General features: G+C 36.3%; 2 protein-coding genes across 3 annotated transcripts in view; one reads left to right on the top strand and one right to left on the bottom strand.

The window, feature by feature from the left end:
* Positions 1 to 2,388: 2,388 nt before the first annotated feature.
* The window catches only part of LOC129948556 (ATP-binding cassette sub-family A member 13), a 63,526-nt gene continuing 45,706 nt past the window's right edge, over positions 2,389 to 20,208 (bottom strand). For both annotated transcript variants that reach the window (XM_056059637.1, XM_056059636.1), the window contains exons 3-22: positions 15,775 to 15,944; positions 15,485 to 15,711; positions 15,270 to 15,412; positions 15,039 to 15,122; positions 14,693 to 14,973; positions 13,485 to 14,590; positions 13,294 to 13,414; positions 9,636 to 9,826; positions 9,234 to 9,568; positions 8,874 to 9,057; positions 8,506 to 8,807; positions 8,013 to 8,185; positions 6,970 to 7,937; positions 6,723 to 6,903; positions 6,410 to 6,522; positions 5,652 to 6,351; positions 5,472 to 5,579; positions 3,427 to 3,822; positions 3,202 to 3,294; positions 2,389 to 3,138 (exon numbers count right to left, since the gene is read on the bottom strand). In XM_056059637.1, the coding sequence (XP_055915612.1) occupies positions 2,923 to 3,138; positions 3,202 to 3,294; positions 3,427 to 3,822; positions 5,472 to 5,579; positions 5,652 to 6,351; positions 6,410 to 6,522; positions 6,723 to 6,903; positions 6,970 to 7,937; positions 8,013 to 8,185; positions 8,506 to 8,807; positions 8,874 to 9,057; positions 9,234 to 9,568; positions 9,636 to 9,826; positions 13,294 to 13,414; positions 13,485 to 14,590; positions 14,693 to 14,973; positions 15,039 to 15,122; positions 15,270 to 15,412; positions 15,485 to 15,711; positions 15,775 to 15,861 (6,009 nt within the window). In that variant the 5' untranslated portion in view covers positions 15,862 to 15,944 and the 3' untranslated portion in view covers positions 2,389 to 2,922. The remainder of the gene's footprint in view (positions 3,139 to 3,201; positions 3,295 to 3,426; positions 3,823 to 5,471; positions 5,580 to 5,651; positions 6,352 to 6,409; positions 6,523 to 6,722; positions 6,904 to 6,969; positions 7,938 to 8,012; positions 8,186 to 8,505; positions 8,808 to 8,873; positions 9,058 to 9,233; positions 9,569 to 9,635; positions 9,827 to 13,293; positions 13,415 to 13,484; positions 14,591 to 14,692; positions 14,974 to 15,038; positions 15,123 to 15,269; positions 15,413 to 15,484; positions 15,712 to 15,774; positions 15,945 to 20,208) is intronic.
* On the top strand, positions 3,791 to 5,163 carry LOC129948557 (uncharacterized). The gene is made up of 4 exons (XM_056059638.1): positions 3,791 to 4,503; positions 4,568 to 4,715; positions 4,777 to 4,920; positions 4,977 to 5,163. Exons 1-4 carry the CDS (start codon positions 3,908 to 3,910, stop codon positions 5,127 to 5,129), a joined length of 1,041 nt encoding a protein of 346 aa, XP_055915613.1. The 5' UTR covers positions 3,791 to 3,907; the 3' UTR covers positions 5,130 to 5,163.

Below are 20,208 nucleotides of genomic sequence, written 5' to 3'. Positions count from 1 at the left end.
TCGCAAAAGATCGTCAAATTCTTATCCGACCGAGTTACAAGTAACCTCTCTCGAAGTTTTCTGCCGCCAACACAATGTATCGAACACCAGTGGTAACATTGCCAACATGCAATCAGAGAAGCCGCCCCTGATGTGCTATGTATCAAGCAGCCACCAACAAGGAACCCCTGGTTTGATGAGCAAATGTCGGCAGGTAAATGCCGCCAAACAAAAAGCACACAAAGCGACGCTGCATAAGAGGACGAGAGCTGATCATGAGCTTTATGAGCAGAAGAGACGAGAGGAACACCGACTTGTTAAAGTAAAAAGATAGGGCATGAGAAGCGTGCGGTCGAAGATGTTGAGGGTTTAAACGTAGGAATGAAGTCCGAAAGTTTTATGAGCAGGTGAAACGAAATTCACAGGTACATAACCTAGAACCGAAGGCTGCAAGACGAAAATGGAAACATAATAGTGGAACCGCAATCAATGCCAAGGATATGGAAGGACCACTTCTGCAGACTGTATAACGGCGACGACGAACCGAATTCCGCTATCAGGCAGGATGATGATCCGTTCAACATAGACGACAAAAGCTAACAATCCCGTCCTCCTGACTTAGACGAAGTAAGGATTGCCATATCTAAGCTAAAGTCTAATAAAGCCGCTGGAGCCGATGGCTTGAATGCCGAGCTCTTTAAAGCAGCTGGAGATAAGTTGGTTAAGAGCATGCACCAACTTAACTGTAAGATATGGTCAGAAGAAAGGATGCCCGATGAATGGAACCTCAGTATTGTTTGCCCGATTCTGAAAAAAGGAGACCTTCTAAACTGCACCAACTATAGAGGAATCAGCCTACTTAACATCGCCTATAAAATCTTCTCTGCCGTAATATTTGAACGTCTTAAGCCCATCGTTAACAACCTCATAGGTCCTTATCAGGGTGGTTTTAGACCAGGAAAGTCCACAGTTGATCAAATATTTACATTACGGTAGATCCTAGAAAAAACCCAAGAACACCAAATCGACACCCACCATCTTTTCATTGCTTTCAAGGCCGCATATGACAGCATCTACAGGGACGAGCTGTATAGAGAACTCACGCTGCTCCATAAAGGTTGGAAACAACTTAAGAGAACCTTTCGATGTCAAAAAAGGTTTTAGGCAAGTTGATGTGCTGTCATGTGATTTTTAAAACATCGTGCTTGAAAGAATAGTGCAGTTCTCACATGTCAACACTAGAAGCACTATCTTTCAAAAGTCTGTCCAATTACTAGCATATGCTGATGACATTGACATAATCGGAAGAACTCAGCGTGATGTCAATGGGGCTTTTGTGAGTATTGAGGCAGAGGCGGCAAAAATGTACATGCTGTCGTCAAGAAAGGCCATACAACACCGACGTCTTGGTCAAAACGTCACCATCGACAGACGTAACTTTGAGGTAGTAAAGGCCTTAGTCTTCCTAGGCTCCGCTGTAGCCGCAGAAAACAACACCAGCGCTGAGATCAAACGCAGAATGACTCTTGCTAACCACTGTTTGTTTGGACTATGAAAGGAATTGAGTGGTAAATTCCTCTCTCGAGGGACCAAAGTGTCGCTATATATTACCCTTATCATACGGTGAAGAAGCATTTACTATGACAAAAGAGGATGAAAGCACCTTGGGTCGGTTCGATAGAAAAGTTCTTCGTGTCATCTACGGTTCCGTATGCATCGAAAAGGAGTGAAGGGGAAGATGGAACGACGAACTGTACGGGCTGTACAGCGACGTAGACTTAGCCAGAAGGGTAAAAATCCAACGACTAAGATGACTAGGTCACGTAGAACGCATAAAAAACCAATGCTCCGGCCGGAAAAGTCTTCGAATCCACACCCACAGGACAGCGCAGCAGAGGAAAGCCGCGGATCATGTGGCGCGCACAAGTGGAAAGTGGCCTCACCCAACTTGGAGCGTGAAACTGGAGACATCTAGCTAGGGACCGAGCTATATGGAGAAGTTTGTTGGGTGAGGCCCTAGTTCACACAGGACTGTAAGGCCACCTTAAGTAAGTAAGTAAGTATGCGTTGTGCTATAGTTAAGCGACCTTTTTTCGTAAATGATGGTTAGTGCGTTGGACTATCGAACCAGAGGTCTTGGGTTCTAAAGTTTCCTTCACGGGTACTGCCTCTTGTGAGATTGACAAATTCTCCAAGAGTAATGCTCATGACAACGGTACTCGCACACATGACTGGTTGAAAGTTGTAAGTCACTAGGCCCTAGTTCTCAACGTAAAGAAAACTGTCTATTGAATTATTCTAAAATTTCATTACAAAATTTGTATTTTGCGTTGCATAAAATTATTCTGGACGTTTTTTAATTTGTAAAATATTCGAAATTATTTTTCAAAGTTAAAAACACAAAACTAATCCAATGTTGTCATTCAATTTTATTTACATAATTATGATTTCTTTTAAAGACTATAAACAATATACACTTTTTTAAAACTAGAAAAAAAAAACATTAAAATTACAATTAAAATTATAACTAAATATTTACATAAAATTACAATAAAAAAATATACATTTAAATAAGAAAAGCGTTTACACCCTGAATCAGCTACAACCTATTTATAATATAATTGTTAAGAATTTAAAGGGTCCGCTGAAAAAGACCCTTAACCCACTTATATTGCTATAATAATTAAACAATCCCAGAATCCATTTTCAATATAATGTCACACTTTAAAAAACAAAAAAACTTATACAAAAACAAATAATTATTAAAATTAACTTAAACTAAGATCTTTTGTGTGAGTTTAAAATTTGTATCACATATAATTTTTTGTTTGTTTCTCTCCATAGATCCTGGCTCTTGACAGCACTTGAGTATAGGATAAGTAAGTACGCCACCATCATTGGTTTTTCACGGCAATATTAATTATTGGATAGTGTTGCCACTTTTTATGTTATGGTTTCTGTTTCGACATAACCATTATGGACGTAACCTCCTTGAATATCACTGCTATCTAGAATTTTCTCGAAAACGGTATCGAGACGGCAGCGATTTATTGTGAATCGAATTGAAGTATTTTCAGAAATAAGGAAATTCATTCTTCGGAAAAGTTCGGCTAGGGTTGGATTGGTTTTGTCTTCGGGACTTAAAGAGGAATTATCATTCTAAAGAAGGAAAAAAGAAATCAGTAAACCAATTTGGTTTTTAAAATGTTTTTCAAAACTTACCTCGTGATGCGTTTGCTGAATTTTCAAAACGAACTTTATTGAATGTGCATACGTTTGAATATCAGTGCAGCTTGGGAAAGTTTCATGAATTTTCTACAAACATTAAAATAAATCATTTAGAACAAAGGTTTTTAGATGTGACTTAAACTAGAGCTAGTTAACACTAAACCCCAGTGCTTAACAAACTTTTGAGTCATTTCGTCTACATTTCCATATTTGACTTACTTTTTCAATATCCCCAACCTGTCCAGCTCCACAAAAGACAGCAACGCTGTAATATCCACCATATTGCATCTTCAGAGTTTCTGGTCTGCTACAAGTGAGCATTTGTCCGTCCTTCAAAACCGCAATCCGATGGCAAATATGATCAATCTCCGATATTGAGTGCGATGTCAAAACAATAGCTCTCTGCTCAAGAATCAAGTCATCAATTGCGTGATAGACTATTGATCTTGTCACCGGATCCATATCGCTGGTAGGTTCATCCATTAGAACCACATCGGTCCAACCGAAGCACGTTATGGCAACATTTAGTTTCCTTCTATTGCCGCCACTTAGGTTTTTCACCAAAACATCTTTATAGCTTTCTAATTGAAACGATAGCAGGGTACTTTCTGTCAGCTAGAACAAAATTAAAAAACAAAACGTTTTAAGTCTTTTTATTTTATTTTTTTTTTGGTTGAAAAATTCATATTCAATTTTATAAATGATGACTTCACCTTGTGAAGATTGTGATCGATTGCAAGAAACTCTCCCTGAAGGCAATGCCTCAGTTCGGCCATCGTTTCAACAGCCAACTATGTACGATCATTTGAGTAGCTTTACTAAGTTCAAGGAAGACAAAGCTCTCGCTAGGAAATTGCGAGCCAAAGAGGACGAACTTTTGACATTTAACAAAAACTTCACCAGTTTAGAATTTGACAAGACAAGTGGTGAAATATTGGACAAGTCTGAGATTAGAAAACATCGATATAATTTGAAAAAAGAAGATCGCTTTCATCGACTGCCAGAGATAGTCGAACCGGAGAAATTATGGAAGAATCAACACGATGATGTGAAATTAACTAATTCATTGACCTCAATTTCAAGAACTCCAATATCATGTCCTGTGAGTAGGTGTGGCAGCACCATAGGAGTGACATCACTCCTGTCACATTTCATGAGAGATCATAACGAAGATTTGACAGTTGAATTCATGAATCTCTACACCAATGGACGGGCGATTTTGCTCTTTGAACGAGATATGTGGAATTTTGGAGAGAATGTTTGCTTAGGGATTTTATCCTATGGAGGAATAGAAAAGTATGTCACTAGAAGGTCCTCATGAGTTCTTATTTAAAATAATTCATAAAACTTCTTTGTATAGTAAAAAATCATCTCGGCCAGCTTTGAGAGGAATTTGCAAACAGAATTCATTTCTTTCGGAGACATTTGCTCATTTGGAGAATCATCTTCCAATTTTAGTAATGGCCTGCAAGACTTCTATATGTTCCCTCTTGGATGATAAGGAACTTGTAAACAAATTTAGTAATTAAACTCAATTCAATATTTCACAAGAATTTTGTATATTTTCAGTCAAAAGAACTTATTGATCGAGAAGATCAAACTAAACATATTCTTATAATTTGGTTGGCAACTGTTCAAACTACAAAACCTATATTCTGTACAATTACGGCTTTTGATAAATTAATGATATCTTCTAGAAGTACTATTATTAATGTAAAATTTCTATATTAAATATTTTGTGGGGGGAGTAATGTAATTTTTTCTTACAGGTTCGAAGCTTAGATTCTCCTCAAAAACCTGAAGAATTTATAAGCAATGAAACAAATTATTTGATGCTAAATCACGGTGAGTTGAATATTCTTTCGGAAGAAGGCAAAGAGTCCATTCGAGTGGAAATCAAAATTCAGGAATTTATTGAATGATTTAAATAAATAACACAAATTACACTTCATTCCATATACGTCTCTTTTGTTTAATTTAAGATATGCCTCAAGGCAGACCCTTAGGTCCGCTTCTTTTTATTCTTGCTTGTATTCTTTAAATTTGTTTTCGAGTTTTTCACCTATTAATTCATAAGAGACCTTAATTTTTTTGGAAAGTGAGTATTATTGAGCTTTTCAAATAGTTTGAGAAGATTTTGTATTTGTTCTTAAAGCTATTTGTGGATTAAATTAGAATGTGCTCTACTTGTTTCTTTGGAAAGAAGACTGATACAAATCTCAATGCAAGCATTGAACAATAAACATTTCATTTTGAAAAATTACCTTTTGAATATCATTGATCCTTCTGAGTTTCCCATAGAAATTAATCATCTCCTTTACTGTCAAAAGTGAATCCAGAGTATTAGTTTGTGGGCAATATGCTATATCTTTCTATAAGGATCAAAGAAAAACCAATCACAAAATTATTTAAAGTTCTTCAAAAACAATCCCAATAAAACTTACATTAGCATAAACAATACTTCCGCCACTTGGTTGCATTTGACCGGAAAGCATTTTGAATATTGTCGATTTGCCAGCACCGTTTTTGCCCAACAAACCAAAACACTCTCCAGAAGCTATTTCAAAACTAACATCCTTTACGGCGTATTGTCGTCGGTTGAATCGTTTTGTCAATCGGTCTACTTTCAAAACGTGTCTCTCCAAAGAACCAACTTTTTCAGATCTCTTCAAAGAGTTCTGTATGGAAATGATTTTTAAATCATCAACAGGATCATCAATGCGTTCTTCTATTAGCTTCTTGAGAAGTTTATTAGCCACACCGCTTTCAATCAAAATATTCAATGTCAGAAATATAATTCCCAAAACAACCAGAGCACTCATATGAGGCACTAGGAGATCACTGGTAATAGGATTTTTGTAGGAATCAATATCATATCGACGGAAGAATTCGGCTACGACGAAATTTTTGCATATCTCAAGTAATCCATCGCCTAAAGCGTGTTGTGGGAATATCAGGAAAGCTCGATTCAAAAAGAATCGCCAGCTATCAGCTGTTTCGGATTGTCCAACAATTCCAATAAGAACCACCACTGCCATTGTGAAGATTGGGATGATGGCATTCATGCAGAAGATTGTCATAATGGCCATGCTCGAGTCAGTGAATAGCTTCTCAACCACATGGATCGCTGGAATACATGCAAAACTGGAAGGAATTTGATTGTTAGAACAAGAATAAAATTGACATTATCTAAAGCTTTTACCCATAAAGGAACGCCAGAAGGCAGATACCCCAGAGGTTTGATTTTGTTGTGTAGACGGGCATTCCAAAGGCAAGCAGAACTGTAGCGCATATAAAGATTCCAACAATTAAGACCTAGAAAGCAATATGAAATCAGGATATCAGGCTTTTGCAGAAACTAAAATATTAAAAAGCATTTATGGTTAAAGCTTAAGAAAAAACATTATAATCTAACGAAGACTTCTTTATTCTTGCTATAAGAAAAATAAGCTTTTCTGTTTCTTAAAAAAAAGCTCTTCAAAGTTTGTTCCATCCGATAAAACCATTAAGCTTACCAAATAATCCCAAACGAATGCCACGCCCCAATATGTGGCAGCATCCACCCCACACAGCATCTGTTGGAGTTTTTCACCCTTCATCCTTTCGTTAACAATATAGACCGAGGCCACAGCCATCACCAAACTTAACGAAATTAAAAGCACAAATGAGACGCCAGCGTCTGAAACCTGCCGAAGTCTAGAAATAAGAAGGCAGTATTAGAAAATTGTCATTTAGATTTTGGAAGGAAAGCCTCTCCCTTACATTGATGATATGCTGAACTCTCTGTCACCAAGCTTCCAGGGAACATTGAAAGCTGTTATCTTGTAGTCTGAATCATTCATCTCTGCCTGAAGAACATGAGAGTTAAGGTCATTTAACCAAGAGATCATGGAGTGATGACCCTTGTTATTGTACCAAACCGTGGCTCGAGTCTCATTGAACGTTGTGCCTCCATAACGTTTCTCATGGAAAAGATTATCAGTGTCTAGAATCCAGTAGAAAGCTTTTGTAGAGTTATCAAATTCCATGCAATCTAAGCCCTTGTCCCGGCATTCTGACTGCAGTAGACTGTAAATGTTCTGAGTGAATTCGGTGGGATTTTCCATGCTCAGAAGATTTGTTGTGTGTGGATAGAGATCTTTGGACAACTTCAGTGCTCGTTCGAAATCATCCTCCAATCGAAGATTCACAAACCACATGGCGATCATCTCAAATATTGCTGGCAAAATCAAGGCGCACAGAAGCATCCGATAATTCCGACTGAAGTGAGTAAAACGTTTCCCGAACAACAACTTAACTTTCTCCATCGCACACAGTGGTTCGTTGCGAATTAATTCCTGGAAGCCACCGGATTTTTTCAACTCAACTGGCTGCAGAGTTTGACGTTTGGATGCATAGCCGTTTGTCTTGTCGGACAAACTATTAACCTCCGTGAAGACTTCCTCGAGGTTCTTACTATTTATCGAATATTCATTGATTTTACCAGATTTTTGGAGACTTTCCAAATCATCCATGAGCTGTGGACAATTGTTGGATTGCTGATCGTAGCTTACTTCTAGTTTAAAATCAACTGGAGTTTCTTGAGCGATCTTAAAGCTTGTTAGACTTTCGTTTAGTTGTTTTTTGACATCAGTGACAGATTGTACATCAGGACAGTGTATTTCGAGATCAAAGTTTTCAGTGAAGAGAGCTTTCATAGTTTCCGGATTATGATGGGCAATTATTTTGCCCTTAAAGAAAAAAGAAACAAAACGCATACAAAAATTAAGGCCAAGCTGGTTTTGGAAAAGCTAAGGGTTTCTTACATTTTTCATGATTAGAATTGAGTCACTTAAGTATTCGGCCTCATCTAGAAAATGAGTAGCAAATATCACAGCTCTTCCCTTTCGCAAGGCTTCAATAAGATCCCAGATGTCTTTGCGGGCCTTGTTGTCAACACCGTTGCATGGTTCATCAAGGATGACGACATTGGGTGAACCTGTATAAATTAAGAAGAAATGTGTCGTGAAATTATAGAGCAATTATTTTAAACTAGCAGATTACTTAAGGTTTAACGCTGGTTGAACCAGAGTTAAACCTCAGATTATCATCTTCAACCGGGGAAGAAGGCTGAAAGTTTGTACAAAAGTTTTTCAAGAAGAATTATGCCGAGAAATTATTTTAAGCCAGCCGATTACTTAAGGTTTAAAGCTGGTTGAACTAGAGTTAAAACTCAGATTATCGTCTTCAACGGGGTGATGATTTAAAGCTGATCGTTTGTACAAAAGTTTTTCAGGCATTTTGCAATTAACCACTTACCAATAAACGCAATAGCTACGCAAAGTCTTCTCTGATAACCACCGGAAAGCTTCCAAGCTGGATAGTTTTCATGTTTTCCAAACTTCATACTTTTCAACGTCTTACTAACTATCGACTGATAACCTTGTTTAAGCTTTATCTTAGCATACAATTCCAAATGTTCTTTGGCTGTTAAATTTGGTATTAAAATATTATCCTGAGAACAGACTCCAATTTTATCATATTCTTCAGCTTGTTTATCAGAGGACTGTGATAAAATAACTCGTCCAGTTGTTTGGACAATTTGACCAGTTAACATTTTACTATAAAAAAAGAAACAAATAAAATGAAATTATGTTGCGTCAAGGAAAAGAGGTAATTCAACTTACATTATGGTACTTTTTCCAGCTCCATTCCTGCCTAGTAAACATGTCACTTGATCTCTTTGGAAACCTACTGAAATGTTACTAACAGCGATATTATTTTCACCGTAGATCTTAGATACGTTGGTCATGGTTGCTCCCATATTTGGGGCAAGTTCATCTCTTGTGACGTCAGTGAATTGATATTCATCTAAAAATTACTATCGTTTTAAATTCAAGTTCTTCAAATGTGAGATGTTTGAATTATTTTATTTGGGGGCAACATTTTAATCCACCGGTTCAACTATGGTTCAACTGATGTTTAACAATAGCTTAACCTTTTTAAATCGGTGGAATTATGATTTTTCAAAACCACAACAAACTCACCATCTGTCCAAAATTCAATAAGATAACCAATAGCAGCATAAAGGATGGTATCAAAAATGATTGTTGCCAATGCAAAACCAAATTCACCACTTAAACCGTCTTCGAAAGCATCACTAAATGTTAAACCAGTCATTTGTAGCTCCATTCTCAAGATATTATTCCAAGCTTGAGCAAAAGCCGATGTAAACGATAAATTTAAGAAGAAATTTTCAAAAGTTGTCAATTTAGCATCGTAGATGATAAATAAAATATAAGGACAAAAAGAGATTAGGAAAAATAGAGAAGTGGTCACTGAACCAACAGTGGCTGAGGTAAAAAATGTTGCACACATGTAACTGAAACAAAAACAAAAGAACTTTTATTTAAAACAAAAAAAGGTGAAAAAGTTTGAAGCTATCTTACCAAAATGAGATCAAACAAAGTCCAAATATTATTAGAAAAATTAGAACGAAATAAAATTTCGTATAATATAGAATGCTTCCAGAATACAAAATAATGCAAACAGCTATGAATATCAAAAGCATTTCAATGAAAGTTGTAATGCACCATGAAACAAGCTCCGAGGATGTCTTGAGGCCCATTGAACGCATTATCTGAAAAGAGAACAGTAAAGCATTAAATGAAGGGTTTGATGAAAAGTTGCCTTGTTTGCCTTTTTAATAAAAATAAACATAAATAAATTAAAACTGGCGCCCAACGTGAAAGTTTTTTTGTTTCTTTGTTTTGTTGTGTCTTGAAACTTGAATATTTCATTTCAAAGGGTATCCCCAAGTTGCTTTATTACAATTTAAATAAGACTATAGGAATTTCATATAATGATCTTATGTTTAGTATAATCAAACTGGCGCCCAACGTGAAACTGGCATATTTTTTTTTAATTATATCTTTAAACAGAAATGCTAACAAGAAACCGTTACTTAACTCCTTAAGAACTTATTTGACAACTAAAAAATAACTGCTTTGAGTTTAATTAATTAATTAATAATATTTACTTGGCGCCCAACGTGAGTTGCAACTTTTTTGTCCCGATTTTGGACTTCAGAATTTCGCAACTGTGTAGAATAAAAAACATTCACCTGAAGTGAACACCGTGATGTGTTGAGTTTCAGAGAAACAATGTCCCAAAAATGATGTTAAAATTCTCCTGGGATATTTTAACGCCAAAATTGGTAAAGAAGACATCTTTGGTAGGTCAATCGGAAGACATAGCCTACACGACATCACATCTGGAAACGGACTCAGACTATTGAGTAGCACCAGATTCCCTTGCCCAGATATCCACAAAGGTACCTGGTGGACCCCGACGATCGAACATGCAACCAAATCGATCATGTTGCTATTGACGGAAGACACTCCTCTAGCATACTTGGCTACGTACAGATCAGCCAACATAGATTCCGACCACTACTAAGTTGGTGCTAAACTGCGCGTACGTATATCTATGCAAGCTCTTAGGCGAACAACAACCTCGAGGAGAAGATTCAACGTAGGAAGACTGCAGCAGGAAGATACTGCCAATGCCTTTGCCGACCGAGTACCCCTAGAGCTTGCGAGCAACCCTACAATGGACGAGATGTGCCCAGATACCCACTGGTAGCTTTTTAAACAATCCATTAGGAATCCTGCAGAAGTGGTTAGGTTCCTCAAAGCCACCACCAAGGAACCCCTGGTTTGACTCTGCTCAAGCAAACAAAGGCAAAACGGAGGCATACAGATTGTGGCAGCAAAGGAGGACACGATCTTCCCGCCAGCTCTACGTCGACGATAAGGGGTGAGAACCGCTTGATCAGAAGAAAGAAAAAAGCCCATAAGCAGCGTGAAGTGAAGGAGATCCAGTGATGTTTTAACAGGAAACAGGTCAAAAAGAAAACAACGGGATTCACTAGTCGCCCTGGAGCCTGAAAAGATAAGGAGGGGAATACAGAGTCGAGACGTAGTAAATGCTAAAAATCTGGAGAGATCATTTCAACCAACTGCTTAATGGTGATGAAGTCAACGATTCCACCAGCGAGCAGCCACGTCAAATCCATTTGGTTGACGATCTAGAGTTCCACCCACCCTCTGCAGGCGGAGCTTTTTAGGCATGCACCAGCTAGTTACTAAAATTTGGTCGGAAGAAAGCATGCCCGACGACTGTTACATAAAAAAGATGACCACCTTCTCTGCGCCAACTACAGAGGCATTAGCCTTTTTAATTTCGCATCAAAATCTTGTCCAGCGTATCATGTGAATGCCTGAAACCATTTACTGACGAACTAATTGGCCCTTACAAGTGTGGCTTCAGGCCTGGAAAATCTACCATCGACCAAATTTTCACTCTACGCCAAATCCTGGAAAAAACCCAAGAACATAACATCGAAACAACCCATCTTTTCATTGATTTTAAAGCAGCGTGCGTCAAAATTGGAAGAAACTCGACCGAAAACTTCGAAACCACCAGATTACTTCGACAAGGTGATGCGCTGTCACGTAGCTGCTTCAATATTGTTCTTGAAAGAGTGGTGCGCAACACCAACACCAATACAAGTGGCACCATCTTTCAAAAATCCAAGCAATATCTTGGATTTGCAGATGACATGGACATTAGGGGAAGAACCAAACGAGCAGTGACGGGTGCTTTCTCTAATGTCGCAGAATTACCCTTGCTAATCGTTGTTTCTTTGGCCTAAGTAAACAGTTGAGGAATAAGGCCCTATCGTGAAGAACCAAAGAGACACTGTACAAAACTTTAATCATCCCAGTCTTGCTGTATGGTGGGAATGCATGGACCCTCTCCCAGGCGGATAAAGAATTTCTTGGTATCTTCGAGAGGAAGGTTCTGCGTACGATCTATGGTCCGGTTTGTGTCGACAAGCAAAGTAACATCTGGCGGAGAAGATTCAATCAGGAGTTGTACGACTTGCCACTGGTCAAAAAACTGCGTGTACAATGCGGAGTTACACACTCATCTTCTAAATTCCCAACCTCTTCGTCATTCTGACATAGTGAACACCACCATCCTTAATGAAATTGCCTCTCAAGCAATTAATTTAGGTCCCGATGAGGTTATAGCATGACTTGGAATTTTTCTTCTCGAAACTTTTCCGATTAACAATAGGCCGATTCGCGTCGCTAGAACCGCGCTACCCAAAGGAATTGGGCGAAACATCAAGATCGATGTATCAAGTCGATTCTTGCTGGCCCTGACGAAAGTCAGATGTCACCTAAAGAAATTATGATCCCTTATTGGGAGAATGTCATGCGACATCCTTCGCTGTCTTAACCACCTGACAGAATTTGTGGTGACTCGTTATTGTCTTTGACAATGCCTATCACTGCACTTGAAATAAAAAGATCTAGATTATCGATTGGTACATCTCCAGATCCTGATGGACTCACATCAAAAATTTGGTACCGTCTTCCTGAGGAAGTAGTAGCAATGATATTTAATTTATTCTTGTGGTGTGGTAAAGTACCACAACACCTTTATGAGGCAAAAATGACTCTAATCCCTAAGACATCCAATGCATCAGATCCGGGCAACTTTCGAACTATTGCGGTCTCGTCTGTGCAAAAGGCTTTCAAATGCTGTGGTACTTGACCCAAGACAACAGGCCTTTGTCGCTTCTGATGGATGTGCTATTAACACCACTCTACTTGATTTACTACTAAGATCTCAACACCAATCACTATCTATCTGCTACTTAGCTTCAATCGACGTCGCTAAGGCGTTTGATTCAGTGTCCCACCCGCTCCTTTTAACTTCGTTAAATATATAGATGAATACTATAGTAGGGCTTCGACTAGAATAACAACAAACACTTGGACTTCGAGTCCCATTCACGCCAGAAATGGTGTCAAACAAGGAGATGGTTAAGTCATTTCGAGCGAATGAACATCGAAGCTCCAGCCGATGGAGTGATTAAGTCGAGGCTGACGCACGTAAACTTGGTATTTGAAACTGGAGGCATCAAGCTAGAGAACGAGTAAGCTGGCGAAAGTTATTACTTGAGGCCCAGGAGCACAATGCGCTGTAGCGCCAACTAAAGTAAACTAAGAAATATTTCTTGAAGTCTCTTACCATAGTATTCCTGCTTTCTCGCATCCAAATGCGATGTCGTACACAGGTTGCGATTTGTGCCATTAATCCAATAAAGAATGCAAATTGTATAGCTTGACCCAAATAGAGTCCAGTCTTGAAGCTAGAAAAACAAAAAATTCAAAATAAATTATCCAACTTTTACTCCTTAATTAACAAAAAGTTGTACTAACTTATCTTTGGTGTAAGCAGGATAGGGAAACTGTTTTGTAAAGAATTGCAAATTCTCCACTTCGAATACGTCTCCAGTAAGCTTACTAGCTGCCATTCCCAGGAACAAATCCAACAGTCCTTGTGGAGAACGTCTTGCACGGACCAATCCATCCTCGGGCTCAATTGTTGTAACATCAATATCTTCATTGTTTTCATCGAGTTCAACATCTCCAGCTACAGTGGTTGTGGGTGGAAGAGTAGTTTCTCCAGCAATTTCTTCTTCATCTTCGTTCGAATTGAAACTGTCATTGTTGCTCTCCCGATTAACTCCATTCATACCGTCCAAGAATCCGCTCAAAAGACTCGAGAAACCACTTATAAGTCCACTACCACTACTTGAATTCGAAGCTGTTTCCGAACTTTCATCGTTCGTAAACCAATCATCATCATCATCGTCATCTTGATCCTGATCCTGACTCCCGTCCTCGTTTTCATCAACCCGATAGAATTGTACCAAGCTTTGAGTTGTCGTTGATGGCCTCGCGGTTGTAGGTCTGACAAGATTCCACTTATGTTTTTTATGCTTGATAATCCCCATATCGATGGCATGCTTTATCTCAACAAAACCTTGATGATACTTCATGTCAGTTTCCATTGCTCCAGCTGGTCCGGGAAACCAAAATCGTTTTTTCACCTCAACCGTCGGTGGTGTATTATCGGTATCCATGTGGAAATTATAAACAACTTCCTTGCCTTCGGTCTTATTAAAATGAACTCCAGCATAGTAGAGTCTCTTCTTGTTCATTGTGAAGGCCAACTTTTGAAGTTCGTCTTCTGTTTGGACTCCAACAAACCGATCAATTGAAAAACATTCCAGTAGATTTTTAATTGTGTGTACAACTTCAAAAACTATTGGATCTGTTCGTATTCCAACCATAACAGCTTCGATTTGTGCAATGTCAATACTGTCCCCGATAAGGGTTTTGACAATTGGTGACTTGGCCAATTCTAGAATGCTATCGAATTTAGCTTGGAACTCGGTGTTATTGCGGAGCTTGATAAGAGATTCGTCGAGGGCCATAGCTAAATTCACAAGACGGTTGAGTTCTTCAAAAGTGGTGTTAGACTGGAGAAAAACATTTCAAAAAAATCCAATATTAATTTTTTTAGAAACTTTTGTCTGTAGAATATTTGACAGAGTTTTTCATCGATCAAAATACATACTTACATATTTCATAATTGATTTTGTATCTTCTGTCACTGGTGAATATAAAATTTTTCCATGAATAATTGGTTTTATTTGACTCCATGTCAATTTTCCAAAATTACTACTTGTCACATCCAAATATAAACGTTTACAATAATTTGTTGGCATAGCATCGAGCTCATCATCGTTAACTTCACTAAAATCTTCCGAATATAAAATGTCACTAGCTATTGGTATGACATCTGTACTTGGAAATGGATGACCACAAAGTAATTTTCCACCTCGAACAAATGTCGAACGATCTATGTACAAAATTTATAGAAAAACTTGGATTTTTCCAAACAGTATAAAACTAAAAAACTTATACCTGAAAAAAGTCTTTTAATGTCAAAATTATATCCAAGCATTTGTTCAACTTGTGGTATGGCTGCAATTACTTTTCCAATGTGATCTGAAAACATCATAAATTGTTGTCAAATATTAAAAGTTGTATTTAAATGTCAGTCCGGACCTAGTTTGCTATATAAATGTCATTTTTTCTTTGACGTCTGTCAAGTGAACAAATAGAAAATAAAAGTCAAAAAAGACATATACTTACTTCTTATGTCATTAAAATTCTTATTAGTAACGAGAGATGTCACTGCAGCTATAAAATTGGCCTTTTCTGGCAGGTCAACAAGTGTATTATAAAGTGAGTCATCTTTAATAAAAATTTGTGCAATGTCAATAATTGGTTTCATTCTGAAAAAAAAAATCAAAAATTTAAGAAATTAAGATATATGCGCCATCTTTTGGAAGAATAAAAAAACTTACGGGGCATCTTCAAGCTTTGAATACTCCTCATAGTCTTCGGTATTTGTGCATCTATTCTCTATACTACAAATGTACGAATGAAAAAATGGTAGAACATTGTCTTTTGTTGGTAATTGACGTGTTGGAAATTGACAGTTGTCAACTTTGACAGCTCCAAATCTGTCACGAATTGTATAGAGCAAAAGGAATATAAGACATGGCCAAATAAACTGCACAACTGTCATCCACTAAAAACAAAAAGATTGTAACTAAAGTTCCAAATAAATAAAACGAAAGAAAATAAAACTTACTGGCTGTCGCATACGAACTAGGACATCTTTTTTAAGCAAAGCCTTTATCTGGGGGCCACTAAAAGCCGCCGCCTTTAGTGTCTTCATTGTACTTTAATAATAAATACTTTAAATGTTTCTAATTGAGATGCTTGAACGCCTGATGTTATTTCATGTTCTTATCTGTTGATCTGTAAATATAGAAATAGACATTTATAAACATTTTGATGACAAATATTATTAACAAAACAAAAAAAATTATAGAGGCGTAATAATCTAAATAAAATTAACATAAGCGTAACGATTGAACTATAATCATATTCTATTGGAATGTAATGTAAGATTCGCACTACTTGATCGACATGCGAGAGTGAAACAAATTTTATGCGTAGATCATATCATTTTTAATTGCTCCTATAAAATTTATATTCAATGCCATAATCGGCGACGACTATGGATGACGAGGACGAGTGGAATGCTAATCTGCTCTTAATATTGTTTTTGGCTTTGTGTAATGTGAAATGTGATTAAAGCAGAACAAGTGGTTGTTCTATGGTTGGTGGTAGAATAAAAACTAATTTATGAGAGTTGGGCTTTGCATGCGAAATACATTTTATAGTTCTTTTTATAGCAAGGAAAAATACCTTTTTGGGCAAATGTTCCATAAACTAGTTGCTAAAAAGAAACATAATGTGTCATTACGCTTGTGGTCGGACAATAATTTGCTATAATTTTTTTTTTCCAAAAAACATCCAAGTTTCCTTGCATTTCGTTGAGAATAAACATTTTCAGAGCTTTGGTACATTACTTGAACTAAAAAAAACAGTAAAAATAAAACCATTCATTCGAAAAGTTCGTTGAATATCCATCACCACATCACTTGCTGTTCATCGATTTTGAGAAGGATTTGACAGGCGTTAACAGTATATTAATCGGGCTTGCTTCGCGGAGGAAAGGTATCCCGCAAGAGCTCATCTCTACTAACAAGGTGATTTATTACGGGTCTTAATGTCATGTCGTACACATACTTAGGTTGTCAGAGGAGTTTGAAGTCCAAAGTGGAGTCAGACAGGGCTACATACTGTCACCAATTTATTTCTTCTTGGTGATCAGTGATATGCAGCGCACGGCCTTGACAGGAAACGGGGGAATACGATGAACTTTGACAACATACCTAATCCTCTTGATTATGCAGATGATGTATGCTTGCTATCGTACTAGATAATGGATCTCCATCAAATAGAAACAAAGGTGGAGAGGGAAGCAGAGATCGTGGGGTTGAAGGAGAAACCGAACAAGATATCGTTAGACGTATCAGAAAATCTAAGGCTGCGTTCGGGATGTTTTCCAATTTTTAGGAAACAACTCTCTCAGCTACGACGACAAAGCTAGCCTCAAATGTGGAATCAGTATTAAGTGCGTTTTTTTGGTATTCGATACATAGTAAGTGCAAATTGCCAAAAAAACGATCTGCAGTAGCCAGATTTTTGCATTTAAAAATTCGTATAATTGAAAGAAGATCTGTCAGAATAGTAATAATAAAAACCCACAAATAGAAGAAAGTTGAGTGAAAATCAAATGTTAAAATTAACTTAGCAAACAAAACTAACTAAAACTAATAAAATGCACAATTTTCCAGAAGAAATGGTAACAAAACATCTGGAAATTGAGATTCTATAAAAAAAAACGTTCATTTAACAATTGCTTCAAGGAGAGGGGGTTTGTTCGTAGACTACTACATTAACATGTGGTGTTCAAGCTAGCTTAAAACTCGCCTCAAGTCTTTATATACCTGAATCGAGTTAAAATGAGTTTGATTCGCCTCGATTCCGTCTGTCAATTTGTCTTGCTTAAATGTGTTTAGGGTTGGGTTAAGAAAGTTTTTGGTTGAACTATTCTTACAAAATGTTTAATTTGAAAATCAAGTTAGGTTAAATAGATTTTTAGTCGAAACAAATTATTACCACTTAAAGAAGGATTTCTTAAATTTTTACAAATTGGTTGAATGAAATTATTTTGAGAGATATCGAGAACCGAACATCAATTTTTACCAAATTTGCGTACTATTCCTTATAGATTTTATTTGTTTATGAAAAAACGTACTGTTGGATTCTTATAAAAAAATACAGAATATCGGAAATAATTTTTTCTGTGAAATGTAAAAAGAGTTTGAAGACAATATTTTTAAATTTTTCAGAAGCTATTTGAGTCGAAAGTAAATTTTTACCAAGTTTTAGTATTTTTTTTTGTTAGGTTTTTATTTTTGTAAAAAAAAAACTGTTGAAAACAATATTTCTTATAAGATAAAAAAAACTAGAAGCCTAAATTTCAAGTTTTTGAAAAGATATTTGAGTCGAAAATCAATTTTTACCAACTTTTATTATTTTTTTCGTTAAGGTTTTTATTTTTTGTAAGAAACTGTCAATTCGATTTTTTTCAAAAGTTTTTCTGAATGTTAAAAACAATATTTTTTATAAGGCAAAATTAGTTGAAAGCCAAAACCTCAAAGTTTTAAAATGATATTTGAGTCGAAAATCAATTTTTAATAACTTTTGTTAAATTTTCTTCAAAATCTTATTCTCAAAATCTTACCAGAAACGTTATTTTTTGTTATTTTGGAGAAAAAATCATTTTGTATTCGTAAAATTTTCGAAGTGACAAATTTTATTTTCAGTTTTTTTGATTTATAAAAAAACCATTAATTGGATTTTTTTTTCAAAAAATATACTTGTTTTTATCACGTTACAGTAAATTAAATTTAAATTTAATTTAATTCAAGTCTCTACCGTTTTCGGTTCATGAAATATTTAGAGGTCACCAAAATGTTCACCTTTTTTTTAAACTGCTATGGTAAAAAAAACACCGACGCAATTTCCTTGCGAGCCCTTTCTGCATCTATCTGTCGGTCTGTTTATTTGGGTCGATACCTCTACTGGTTCTTGAGCTATGGACAACAAAAAAACGTCACAAATGTACATACGTACGAATGTACGTACACACCCACGCACAGACATCTTTATAAAAATCTTTAATTTCGACTCTAGGGACCTTGGACCTTGAAACGTCGAGAAATGTCAAAATTTTCAATTTGACAAATCGGACCCATTACAATCACTTCCTATGGTAAGTTAAAAATGGACATGGATTAGGAAGCATATTCTTATATGGTGCTGAACTATTCAGTTCTTCATTGTTTAACACGAATCAACCTATTTCACTTGCACTTCATAAGTAACATTGAAACACCTAGAAAGTGCTGTCATACTTAATAATTTTTAAATCTTCTTGTGCGGTGGAAACACCAAAAAGATTCATTTCATCTAAATTGAGATAAACCTTTGGTGGAAACATAGCAAAACTTAATTATCTTTTCTATAGTTTTCTCTTGCAAAATAATATCACTTAGTCCATTTTCATTAACAAAACTAAATAACATCAACAGTAAGAAATTGATTCCCCAATGGAAAATACATACATTATTCCAAATGCACAACTACTCAACGAACACAGCCATCGAGATACGAATGCAATATCAATCGTACCAACATTTGAAAACAAAATCACATAAGATCCATTCGAGACTCGTATAAATGTCAAAAACCCATCCGTAGTAAGATTCTACTTTAACGTTTATCGGTAGTATTCATTCTGTGGATATTGTTTTTGTTATTCGTGTAAAATCCTTCTATACTATGGATAGATTTTCCAACAAAACACGGGTATTGTTATACGGTTGCAGCACCTAGAAAATAATAGGCAACGATTGCTATTAAACTGCAGACCTTCATTAATAGGTGTCTTCGAAAAATCTTATGGGTTTTCTGATCCAATCGTATATTCAATCTATTTATTTATCTATCTATTTAACGGGTCAAGAACTCATTGAATCTATTATGCGAATGTGCAAGTTGCAGTGGGTTAGACACACGCTCCAAACTAAAATATATTAACTTTATTGCATGGGAGTGGACTTACTCACTCAAGATTAAAGGAAAATTCAAAAACTTGTTAAAATCATATTTTTGGTCGTTAGGATGGAAAATCAGTTTTTGCTATCACAAGTTCTATAATAGACATTAAAATAACTGATATTTGTATGACAAGTCTTTCATTTCAGCTTAAATCTGTGGAACTGAAAACAAATATTTGTAGCCTTAATACTCAAACATCACAAAAAATTGATTTAGAATCTTTAAATAATCTATTACTTCATGAAAATTGGTCTGAAATTTACGTACAAAATGATCCTTCTTATGCATTTGATTTGTTTTCTAAGGTTTTAGATGATCTTGTTAAAATATGCCTTAAATCAAATACAGAAAAAGTTCGTAGACTGCATAAATTGAAGCCTTGGATGTCAGATAATTTATTAGGTAAAATACAGGAAAATAATCTTTGTCTGCAGAAAAAAAATTCAGAGTTATCAAAAGAAGTTGCTGCTCAGATAACCTCGTG

Source organism: Eupeodes corollae, chromosome 2 (genome assembly GCF_945859685.1).
Source record: "Eupeodes corollae chromosome 2, idEupCoro1.1, whole genome shotgun sequence".
NCBI lineage: Eukaryota > Metazoa > Arthropoda > Insecta > Diptera > Syrphidae > Eupeodes > Eupeodes corollae.
Note: the sequence above shows the minus strand (reverse complement) of the source record. Positions and strands in the feature narration are given on the sequence as shown.

Bases quoted from the DNA above. Each gene is read 5' to 3' on its own strand.
- LOC129948557 (XM_056059638.1), top strand. From the start codon at position 3,908: ATGATGACTTCACCTTGTGAAGATTGTGATCGATTGCAAGAAACTCTC. The intron at 4,716-4,776 runs GTAAACAAATTT...GTATATTTTCAG, and splicing joins TCTTGGATGATAAGGAACTT to TCAAAAGAACTTATTGATCG. The intron at 4,921-4,976 runs GTAAAATTTCTA...TTTTTCTTACAG, and splicing joins CTAGAAGTACTATTATTAAT to GTTCGAAGCTTAGATTCTCC.